The sequence below is a fragment of the Lactuca sativa genome, chromosome 8 (assembly GCF_002870075.4).
Source record: "Lactuca sativa cultivar Salinas chromosome 8, Lsat_Salinas_v11, whole genome shotgun sequence".
Lineage (NCBI taxonomy): Eukaryota > Viridiplantae > Streptophyta > Magnoliopsida > Asterales > Asteraceae > Lactuca > Lactuca sativa.
In genome coordinates, this window is record NC_056630.2 from 207,345,352 (window position 1) to 207,356,401 (window position 11,050).

At 35.5% G+C, this 11,050-nt stretch overlaps 3 protein-coding genes across 4 annotated transcripts; 1 reads left to right on the top strand and 2 right to left on the bottom strand.

Annotated features, from left to right (window-relative positions):
• The first annotated feature begins 1,493 nt into the window (after positions 1-1,493).
• LOC111898983 (uncharacterized) lies at positions 1,494-4,258 on the top strand. Of its 2 annotated transcripts, none has more exons than XM_042897614.2 (8): positions 1,494-1,801; positions 2,323-2,528; positions 2,603-2,954; positions 3,150-3,357; positions 3,513-3,620; positions 3,714-3,800; positions 3,905-3,974; positions 4,103-4,258. In XM_042897614.2, the coding sequence occupies exons 1-8, from the start codon at positions 1,542-1,544 to the stop codon at positions 4,189-4,191; spliced, it is 1,380 nt and encodes a 459-aa protein (XP_042753548.1). In that variant the 5' UTR covers positions 1,494-1,541; the 3' UTR covers positions 4,192-4,258. The 2 variants fall into 2 exon arrangements, with proteins under 2 accessions (XP_042753548.1, XP_023750631.2); XM_023894863.3 differs by having other exon boundaries at positions 1,496-1,801; positions 2,594-2,954.
• A 94-nt stretch (positions 4,259-4,352) lies between these two features.
• On the bottom strand, positions 4,353-5,588 carry LOC111898984 (uncharacterized). Its single transcript, XM_023894864.2, has one exon. The coding sequence runs from the start codon at positions 5,352-5,354 to the stop codon at positions 4,353-4,355; it is 1,002 nt and encodes a 333-aa protein (XP_023750632.2). The 5' UTR covers positions 5,355-5,588.
• A 2,534-nt stretch (positions 5,589-8,122) lies between these two features.
• LOC111898985 (pentatricopeptide repeat-containing protein At2g21090) lies at positions 8,123-10,843 on the bottom strand. Its single transcript, XM_023894865.3, has one exon. It carries the CDS (start codon positions 10,201-10,203, stop codon positions 8,371-8,373), a length of 1,833 nt encoding a protein of 610 aa, XP_023750633.1. The 5' UTR covers positions 10,204-10,843; the 3' UTR covers positions 8,123-8,370.
• Between the last annotated feature and the right edge of the window lie 207 nt (positions 10,844-11,050).

Consider the following 11,050-nt stretch of genomic DNA (forward strand, 5'->3'; position numbering starts at 1 on the left):
CATAATCGCGGTAAATAGCGGTAAATCGCGGCGCTAATAGCGTCACCGCTATTCTAAAATGCTATTTTGAAATAACGTTTCCTTACCTGCGCTAACCGCTACAGCGCCGCTATTTGCTACATAGATTACATGTAGTGTCACAAGAGCATAGTTGAATGACTTGACGAGAGATTATGGATTATAGACCAGTAGATTTAAATATATGTTGTAAGGCCTATGTTATTCTGTTTATGCTTTTGATCTTTATCGAACATGACATCCCGAAGTTTTAATATAGTGAAATACATTTCTTCAGAAATGCTTTGATAAATCTTTATTGTATTTTTTTTTTGGAACAAATTCCGCAACACTTTTCTTTAAAAGGCTACTCTAATTTTCAAACAAAACATAAACAAATCGGTTTTTTCTGGCCGTGAAAATGAGAATGTCACATGTACCACGAGACTAGAATGTTTGCTTTGCGTACAACTGCTTAATACGAAATTTCAATTTTCAGACGCATTAACTAAGGTTGTATTTTGAGTTGTTTGATTCGTCTGCCACTTTACATATTTGGAAGTAAGATACAATTTGATATCTTATAATAGTTGTAATGAATTCATTTATTTTACAGAAGATGCACTAAAAATCAATGAGTCAAATTACAAAGCGATTTACTATGAATTGACCGTCCACCTATCTTTGGCTTAAAATCTAGAATGTCACATAGAAGTCATGGTCCCTTTTCCATGAAGAACCGGATAGGGAAACGATGAGAAGTTAACACATACACACACACACACACATATATATATATATATATATATATATATATATATATATATATATATATATAGAGAGAGAGAGAGAGAGAGAGAGAGAAAGAGTTTGGCTTGTGTGAAACTGTGAGTTTAATTTTTTTTGTTACTCAAGAAAAAGTCAAATAATCCATGGGCACTGGGTATTATAAGTAACATGTCTATTTTTCATTAGATTAAAAAAGTTTTACATAGACGTAGCGGGCAAAACGAGTGACAAGCTACGCCGCAACCCAGAAAATAACAAGAAATACCTTTTAAATAAGGACCGGTTAGTTTGTAGGGCTAAAATGACATTATCCTTTTTATTTTATGACAAACTTAATAAAATTGCTATTATGCATATACTTTGTCTATTTTTTGTTAGTTTTATGATTGCTTCTATAAAGAATTACTTGAAAAACTATACAATAGCCTATAAATTAAAGGTGGACAAAATCGGGCTTTTAAAGCCCTTTTAAATCGGTTTGGTTTTCCATGTTTGGTACAAAGTTTTTGAAAACATCTGACAAAACGGAAAAAATATCGTTTAACACTATAAACTTTTAAAGTTTAGTTTAACAAAAATGTTTTAAATCTAAAAACTATCTTCAGATAAATTTAAGAAACCAGTGATAGCTTTTCACTGCCTAATACCCACTACCAACTAGGTGGTAATGTATTTTTTTTTTCTTCGCATCTTCATAAAGTTTTAACCTGGTTGATTTGGTAATAATATGGGCCTAGCTTTCGGTTGGGCCCAAAATGGATATTTATGAGAAAAGCAACCCAAAAGAGTGCCAAAAAATGGGGAAGAAGAGGAAGAGGGAGAGAGGAAGCATACATCCCCGGAACAAATACTCCGACAACCCGCCGGACTTCGGTGTTTTGGCATCACTGTATCCTTCATTTCAACCTTATGTCTTCTACTCTCGAGAAGGCAAGCCAAGGATCGATTGGAAAGACTTCAATGCCACTCGTGAGCTCACCAGGGTTTTGCTACTGCACGATCACTCCATCACCTGGTATGTTAATATTAGTGCTAAATTAGGTTTAAGCTCATCAACTTTTTCGTATGTTCGTGTTTTGAAATCAAAATTATCACCCTATGTTTAAAAGAACCGGTAACCATGTCTGGTGAAGATAGAAACATGCTTTGGTTCGATTTGTTAATAAAAAATGGTAATATATCCTTGAGAAATCATAGATTTGGCCTAAAAAATATATTAGTTTTGGCTTGGTGTTTTTGTTTATCTTTCATTGCTAATTCCAACATGGTTATATGGACACCTGCTTCCATGGAAAATGCAACAATTTCCATTTTCATACGTTGAATGGAAATTGAACAGCTTGAAGGCAAGTTTAAAAGCTCAAATTCCCTATTTGCACATCTTGATATCACATAGGATACAAATTGGGCTCACAAATAGTTTTTCATCTGTTGTTTGAAGGGTATTTTAGACTTTCTCTGTGTTATTTTAGGGCCTAGGGTTTAAGGTTATGCACTCTGTGATGGATAAAGAATAACCTGAACTTATACGTGTAGGTGGATTCCTGATGGACAACTCTGCCCCACAATACCCAACAGATCTAACTACATTCATTGGATTGAAGACCTTTTATCATCAGACATCATACCCAATTCCCAGGAGGGCAATAATGTCATTAAAGGATTTGATATTGGCACTGGAGCCAATTGCATCTACCCTCTTCTTGGTGCATCTCTTCTTGGCTGGAGCTTTATTGGAACAGGTACTTAAGTTCAATTCCCAACATTTTCTTCTTGTTAAAATTACTCAAATACCCTTTTAACACAGATGTGACAGATGTAGCATTAGAATGGGCTGAAAGGAATGTTAAGAACAACCCACAAATTTCTGACTTAATTGAGATTAGAAAAGTTGACTTTGAGGAAGAGTTGACTGAAAAAGACATGAAAAATGGTGATAAGATTAAGAACTACCATGGGCCTCCTATACTTATGGGTGTGGTGAAAAGTGGTGAAAGTTTTGATTTTTGTATGTGTAATCCTCCTTTCTTTGAAACAATGGAGGAATCCGGACTTAATCCAAACACCTCTTGTGGCGGAACCCTAGCGGAGATGGTTTGCCCTGGTGGAGAACAAGCTTTCATCACTCGGATCATTGAAGATAGTGTTCAACTTCAACAGTCTTTTAGGTACATTTGTGTTAAGGGTAAAATGGTCATTCACTCATATTTAAACAGTCAAAAAAGAAACCATCTTTATGCGTGTGTACAATACTTTATCCAGACAGACATCATTACCTGTTCAATCACTTTATCCATATATGACTTAATGATAAAAAAAGAATTATTTTAATTATTAATTGTGTGTGTAATTATATTTAATAGGTGGTATACATCAATGGTTGGAAAGAAATCAAATTTGAAAAGCTTGATAGCAAAATTACGTGAGGTGGGAGTTAGTGTAGTTAAAACAACTGAATTTGTTCAAGGTCAAACATGTAGGTGGGGGGTAGCATGGTCATTTGTTCCTCCATCAAAGAAAATAATATCATCTCATGTGGCATCCAAAAATGTCCTTACTTTCATGCTTCAGGTCAAACTCTAAACTCCTGTTTCCCATGACATGACAAAACAGATTGTACTGTATCTGTATCTGTCACACCAGTACAAAATTGTAAAATTTTCGAAGCTTGTATGAATTATTATCCTCAAATTAATATAATTTTTTTTTTTTTAAAATTACTTCAGGGAATTCAACGCAATTTTAGTGCATTTCATGTTCTACAATCAATCGAATCCTTCTTCCACACAAATGGCGCCACCTGTAAATTAAATGCTGCCACTTTTCATATTGACGTATGTTCATTTACAATTTTTTTTTTCTTTTTTTTTTGTAAAAAGTTAGAGAAAGCCTCATTGTGATTGACACACTAATTTGATGGAAATCAGATACACGTGGCCATGTCTAATTGCAAAGAAATCTTGAAGGATATTGACTTTGTTGACCAATCAAATGATTTACAATTCCGCATAACAGTGAGTATATTATTATTTTCTTTATAAAAAAATAGTTAAGTGACTAAATCGATAAATTTTTTGTGTTTTGTATTTATATTTTTTTGCTTGTTTTATTATTTTAGGTCTTTGAGCAAATTCCGGGCACTCTTTTAATTAGAGGATCTTTGAAACCTGGAGAAACCTCTGTGCCAGGTTTTTTTATTTGTTCATTATATATTTTAATTGATTAAAATTAAAATAAAAGCTATATTACTACATAGTGCAAATAAAATATATAAATCTTGTATAAATGCAAGTAATTCTTTGTGTCTTTTTTGCAGGGTTACTTTCGTCGATATTCCAAAAGTTGGAGGGCAAGTTGAGAAATTCATTTTGCCCACAAAAGCTTTCAAACTCGGATCATGTATAATTTAATCATTTTCCTTCTCTTTACAAACATCATGATTAATGTACACATCATAAACAAGTTTTTGTCATTTTGGTTTTTCATATTAGATTAAGCAAAACACCCACCCACCATCTCGCCGGAGATAAAATTCCGGCAGCTTTTCCGACCAATATTTTCTTTTTTCACGCCTTCCCTTCGATTCGGGCTTGAGTAAGCCCAACACACGCATCAACAAAATCATCATTTATAAAATCAATTGAAAATATTTGCAACCGATTTGCACAATCTCTCAAAAAACATTGCGATATGAACAATCTCCCGTACCCGTGGATCCGATTCGTTACCGCTTTCACACACACAATTGGGTTATCCGCCTGCGGTGTAACCGTATTCTCGACCCGATAAAAATACTTTCGTGAACAAACCGGTTGTTGTTGACTCAAATACTTCAAATTACTTTCAAACTTTGTAAAAGGTAAATCCGTATTAATCCAATTATCTTTCAAATACCCCGAGCTCCAAAACGGGCCCCCAGGTTTCACCTCGGGTGATTCCCGAGGCTTCCACACACAAATCACCCGTTTAGGTAAAATCTCTGCAATTGTTTTTTCAAAAACACAGTCGTCCTGATAAATCAACAACTCCCCGAGATTCTCCAATAAAAATTTCTCAAACGCGGGCGGATCTTTCCGTCCGTATTCCGTCCGAATCTCGAGAATCACGATTTCCGATTTTGTCTCCGAAAGGAACCGCTTAACGTCATCAAGCACAACGTCGATTCCGTACGTCGTTATGATTCCGTGACAAACTTTCCCGTTCTTCTCGACTCGGATATCGAGGACGCGGGTCCCACGTACGAGTTGTTGGTAGATGGATAGAGACTGGCATTGGGCGAAGGGTCGGGTGATGGCTCTGATTCCAATCTTGTCGGTGGCGGAATCGTGGGTCCCGGGCCAAACAATTTTGTTGATTGGAAGTTTGGCCGGATTCAGGCCAGACATCCAGTTTTTCCTATTGGGTGGATGGATATCGCATCCCGGGTAATCGCATCCATTTTCTTTTTTGAGTTTTCGTAGTTTTTTTCGTTCTGATACAACCGCTCTTCGACGTTCGATTTGTTTAGACCATTTGGGGCCCATTGCTATATAAGGATGGAAATGATTAGGAAAGTCATTAGGGTACATTTTTTGTAACCCTAAATTTGTGATTTGGAATGTTTTTGGTTATCTTTCTTGTGGAAATTATTACATTTTGTTGATGATTTGCTTACGGGGGAGTTGAAAGTTGATGTTTGAAATTGGATGATTGGATCATTGGTTGGGAGGTAAAATCTATTTGTTTTGAAAATGTGTGGTGGGTGATTTGGGAAGATGTCAAATTCCCAAAGTAATAGGAGTATATGACAATAGGTTTTTCTGTATGTGTATATATATTAGGTATGCATAAATACACATACATATACATATACGTATGAATACATTATACACATGCAAATAAAAAGAATTACAAAAGACACTTATAATCAGGTTTTTAATAAAGAGGATAAATTTATGGTTCCTACTCTTAAAACAAAGGAATAAAGAACAATACACTCAAAGATGAGGCTTTAGGGAAGGAAATGGTTGCTAAAACAACATTATTGCAATACAACCACAACACCCCAAAAGTCGCATAAACAATCACCTCAACGGCCTTCTTTTTCCAAGCTGATATTCCCAAGCCATCCACCGAAGCTATTAAATTTGAGAAAGAAGATCTGGCCATTTAAAAATCTTTCCCCAAGTTTGGTTAGCTACATCACAAGTTAAAAACAAGTGATTAATGTTTTCATTGACACATTAACAAACGGGGCAAAGAAGAGAGTGTAAGTCTATATCTTTGGAGGCCCAATTATCGGGATCCCGTTTAATGTCAATTTCCAACAGAGAATATTTACTTATGTCTGTACTATTTTGTTCCAATCAGTACCAATATCTTGACTCTCCAAACATATATCAACAATATGTTGATGGGTGCTACTAACCGTGAACACGTCTGATAACTCCTAAACCCATTGGTCCACCTCTACCAATGGCCGGAGAGTTCATACATAAATCAATCAAGTCAGCAAATTGAACGGATCCAACGCCCCCTAACAACCCTTTGCGAGACAGTAGCGGATCCAACCCCTTTAACTGTAGCGGATCCAGCCCCTTTAAGTGGGGTGCATGGACCCCACTTGGAGGTGGGTCTCACCATATTTACTACTAGCCCTCCAAAAATTCTGACTTTTACTAAAATCCCCCTCTTTGGCACCCACTTATACTGTAAATACCCTCATGACATTTTTTTACTGAAAAAACCCAAAAATACATTAAATTTTTAGAAATTTATACTTCTATGTATTTTTTGTATTTCGTTCTGGATCCACCGTTGGCGGAGACTTCCCACATCCAACCTTCCAACCAATATTCTAAAGTAGAATGTGGCTCCCTTTGTCATTAAGGCTGGGGAGTAGTGCTTAGTGCACTGAGCTCCACCTCAGCCAAATACCAATTTATTGACTATATTGCCAAATAGAGGGAGTGAGAAGAAAAAGGTTACCGAGGTAGGGAGAAGACGAAGACAAAGAAGAGAGTTTGGCATGCCGAGGGGTCGGCCCAGTGTTCGCCGAGGCTATTGCCGATGCTACTCTGTCCGGCCTAAGACGCCTAAATGATTGAACGATATTAGCCCAAACTCCTATACTTTTTGATCTTTCACCATTCAAATACCCATACTCTCCATGAATACCCTTTATCACCTTCAGAGTTTCCGACATTAAAAAAAATCTTCATTTCTCTTTTTGAAACATATAGTGAGTCAACTCGAGTTTATAAGAACTCGACTATAATTCTTATTGAGCTTTGTATATGTTTTTATATTTTTGGGTCGAACTTATATCAAACTTGATTTGTTGAAATTTTTTTCAAGTTATTCAAGGTTTTGTCATTTAGTAAATGTTTTGATAAATAGGCTCGAACTATTATCTTTCAAATTGAGCTCTAATCTTCCTCGAGTTGAGCTCGAGCTTTTAGAAAAACTAGTTAACCAATCGATGAATCGAATCAAGTCACTTTTATATATTATTGAATATATTTTAAATTTAAATAATAAAATTTACTTATATCACTATATAGATATATATTTTGCACATTTTCTATCAATATAGAAAATAATTTTCCGTGTAATTTTACTTCTAAATCTACACATTTTGTATACCACGAGACTTAAAACCTCAAACATTTGGAAAAAAAACATCTTTTAGACACACCTGATACCACTATGTCAAAATATTATCAATTATTTTCCCTGCCAGTCACAACCATTTATTGAAGATATAGTTTGAGATATGAAACCCATAAACAGTGGTTGTCAAAACAATATGAAATTGAAAACTCGAAATAGAAACTTTGAAACCTAAATCAAACTCTTCAAAGCCCTAACTTGAATCAAAACCCAAAAAACCGAAACCGAAACACAAAAATCATGAAGAAAAAGAAATAAGTTAATACAACTACACAAATATTAAGATGCTATATGGTCAATTGCCCGACTTTTATATATCTATAACAAAATAATCATGTATTTCGTATTTGAGCATTTGTTATTTGAAAAAAAGTGAACATGTAGTCCACATTATTTACCACTTTCTAGGTGATTAAACCTATCTTTCAAAGATATTATGGTTTTAGTATTAAAGACTGAAACTATCTTCGATACTAGTCAGAATGAGACCTTTTCCACTAGTCTATTTCATCATTATATTGAAAGTTTCCCCGCCCGATGCTTAGTTAATTTCAAAGTTGATATCAAGATGGAAGAGAAAGAGAATAATAAAGATTCAAGATAAAGACCAGAAAAGAGCTTATAGCAAATTGATACACTAGGTATGATAACACCATCTAACAATTGTCACCCATATAATTGGATAGAACTTTTTAAGCATACTATTCTAATAACACAAAATAATCGAATAGTACAAAATGCTATAACTGGTTAGCTTTTCAAAGTACTATGTCTTACTAACAAAAAATTTCAAAGTACAATGTTGTACTTTAACATCAACTCATTCATCCTACAAATCTATGAACTTTATCCCTCTTTCTAATTTACTCTTCAATTATTCAACAAAAAATACATCAAAAACAAACATCGAAAACAAACATCGAAACATTACCTTCAACTATCACGAAAAGATTCATCATCATCATCATCATCATCATCATCTTCTTCTTCTTCCATTTCAGAAGCTAAAATCTCCAAAACCGATTCAATCTCACCTTCAAAACCATTCAACTTATCCGATACACTAAAAGCATGAAACTTTTTCTCATTTTCCAACCAACTAAACCCTAATTCTTTCCTCACACCTCTTTCCTTCATAATCTTCCTCACTTTTCCAACCAAATCCCACTTCCCTGAAATCGCATATATCCCTGAAAGCAAAACATACCCAACTGAAGAATCAGGTTCCAATTCAATCAACTTTTCACCAGCTTTTATCCCCAATTCCATATTCCCATGAATCCTACAAACACCAAGTAAAGCTTTCCAAACACGCACATCAGGTTCTACTTTCATCTTCTGTAAACAATTCACCACTTCATCAAAACACCCTCCTCTCCCCAAAAGATCAATCAAACACGCATAATGTTCTTCATCAGGACTAATCCCATGATCTTGAATCATATTGTTGAAAAGATTAACACCCTCTTGAACAAGTCCCGAATGACTACATGAACTTAGAAGTATGATAAATGTAATCCTATCTGGTTTTACTTTTGATCTCACCATGTTGGAGAAAAGCTCTAAAGATTGTTTTCCATGACCATGTTGAGATAAAGCTGATAACATTGTGTTCCATAGTATTGTGTTGTGTGTATCAGTGACAAGATTGAAAACTATTTGACTAAGTTGTACACTTCCACATTTGGAATACATGTCGATTAGGGAGCTAAGAACTATAGTGTTTGGTGTGAGATGTGATTTTATCAAGAATCCATGGATTTGTTTACCGATTTTGATTGAAGTGAGGCTAGCAGAAGCACATAGGGCGCTGCTGAAAGTGAACTGATTTGGGGTGACTTTTTGTGATATCATCTTTGTGAAGAGGTTAAGTGCTTCATATGGGAAACCGTTTCTTGTGTATCCTGAAATTAGTGAGGTCCAAGATATGGGATTTTTGTTTGGCATGATGTTGAATAACTCGTTAGCTGATTTCATGTCTCCTGACTTTGCGTATGCTGAAACTATAGTGGTCCAAGAAAGAACGTCTCTTTTAGGCATTTCATCGAACAGGTTCCTTGCATTGTGAATCTCACCACATTTTGAATAGCTGTCGATGATTGAACTACAAAGTACTATATTTGATAAGAAACCAAGATGAAATACCTGACAATGGACTTGTTTTGTGAGTTTTAACTCTTTTGTTTGGATACAAACGGTTAAGAGACCTGAAAAACTGAACTCGTTTAGCCTAATGTTTGACATTCTCAAATCTTTAAAGAACTTCAATGCCTTGTTATAATGTCCAGTGTGTGCATAGCCGATGACCATTGTATTCCATGACACAACATCCTTCTCCTGCATTTGGTTAAACAAGGTCTGAGCTGGTTTCATCATCCTTAATTTAGCATACCCCGATAGCATGTTGTTCCAAGAATACAAATTTTTGATAGACATTTTATCAAACACCTTCCGTGCACAAACCCAATTCCCACACTCTGAATACATGTAAATTAAATGATTGGACAAGAACGTACCGGGTCTCTTCCGACCCGTAACATTCATATGCAAATGAACCCATTTTCCTTCTTTAAGTGATCTGTAATTCGCACACTCTTGTAAAAGAAGAGCTAAAGATCTCGTGTCCAAACGTAGACCTTTACTTGCTAAATTTTCGAGCGATTGCACTGCTTCCTTCAGGCGTCCCTTCGAGCATAAATTATGTACCGATTGGATCACACAAGGACGTTGAATTTGATTATAGTTGGTGGGTTTGAGAGAGGGCATTGCAAAAGAAAGACACCATGTTAGGAGAATGATGTTTTCTTGTTCCTTGTAAACTTCATCCGGGTTTTTGTTGGTTTTCTTGTTTCGTAGTTATAGCTCGTTATGGACAGTGATGGCCGGTGGGAGGTTTTAGTTCCGCCAAGCGCCGCCGGTGATAATGGTCTTACGACCTACAAATGAAGCGGATTGGAGCGCAGCGGCGATCCCTCCGAATTGGAAATTTGCTTTTGGCCACGTCACACTTGTCCCAAATCTGACCAAGTTGTTTTATTTATTTTCTTTCTTTTTATAAAGGTAAATTACATATTTGGTCCTTGTGGTTGACTTAGTATTGTAAAATTGATAAGGGTGATCATGTGGTTTTCAAATCTTGCACATGATCCATTAAGTTTCTACCATTAGACTACCCGGTAATGGTTACAAAAATGCCATTATCGGCTGAGGTGGCACACAAAAACGGTGTTACAACGCCAGAAACACCGTCCCCACCTCCCGTTATGGTATCTCATGTTATACGCTTCTCAAAAACACTGTGGATCATCAACCCAAGAAAACACCATTATGTTTTTGTAACATCCGTCCATCTGATCATCTACCCTTGCTAAAAGATTGAGCTCATAATAATCTGGGAAGAAAAAACAAGCTAATCAACATGTTCCAACCCACAATGTGGAGTATAAGTGGCATGGATATGAAAGAAGTTTATAGTAGGTTCATAGTGCAATCTTTTACCCTAAATCTTTCATTACAAGAGTTGTTTGGTAAAAGATTTTTCATTTATTTTTTTTTTTTTTAATTTTTAATAGAGTTGTCCTAATACATTTACAATGAGAATTAACCATGATGG

What these genes read in the sequence shown, in the direction of transcription:
- LOC111898983 (XM_023894863.3), top strand. Translation starts at nt 1,542, where the DNA reads ATGGATATTTATGAGAAAAGCAACCCAAAAGAGTGCCAAAAAATGGGG. An exon ending in CTGCCACTTTTCATATTGAC is followed by an intron (nt 3,621 to 3,713) that starts GTATGTTCATTT and finishes GATGGAAATCAG; the next exon opens with ATACACGTGGCCATGTCTAA. An exon ending in TGGAGAAACCTCTGTGCCAG is followed by an intron (nt 3,975 to 4,102) that starts GTTTTTTTATTT and finishes TCTTTTTTGCAG; the next exon opens with GGTTACTTTCGTCGATATTC.
- LOC111898984 (XM_023894864.2), bottom strand. Translation starts at nt 5,354, where the DNA reads ATGTACCCTAATGACTTTCCTAATCATTTCCATCCTTATATAGCAATG.
- LOC111898985 (XM_023894865.3), bottom strand. Translation starts at nt 10,203, where the DNA reads ATGCCCTCTCTCAAACCCACCAACTATAATCAAATTCAACGTCCTTGT.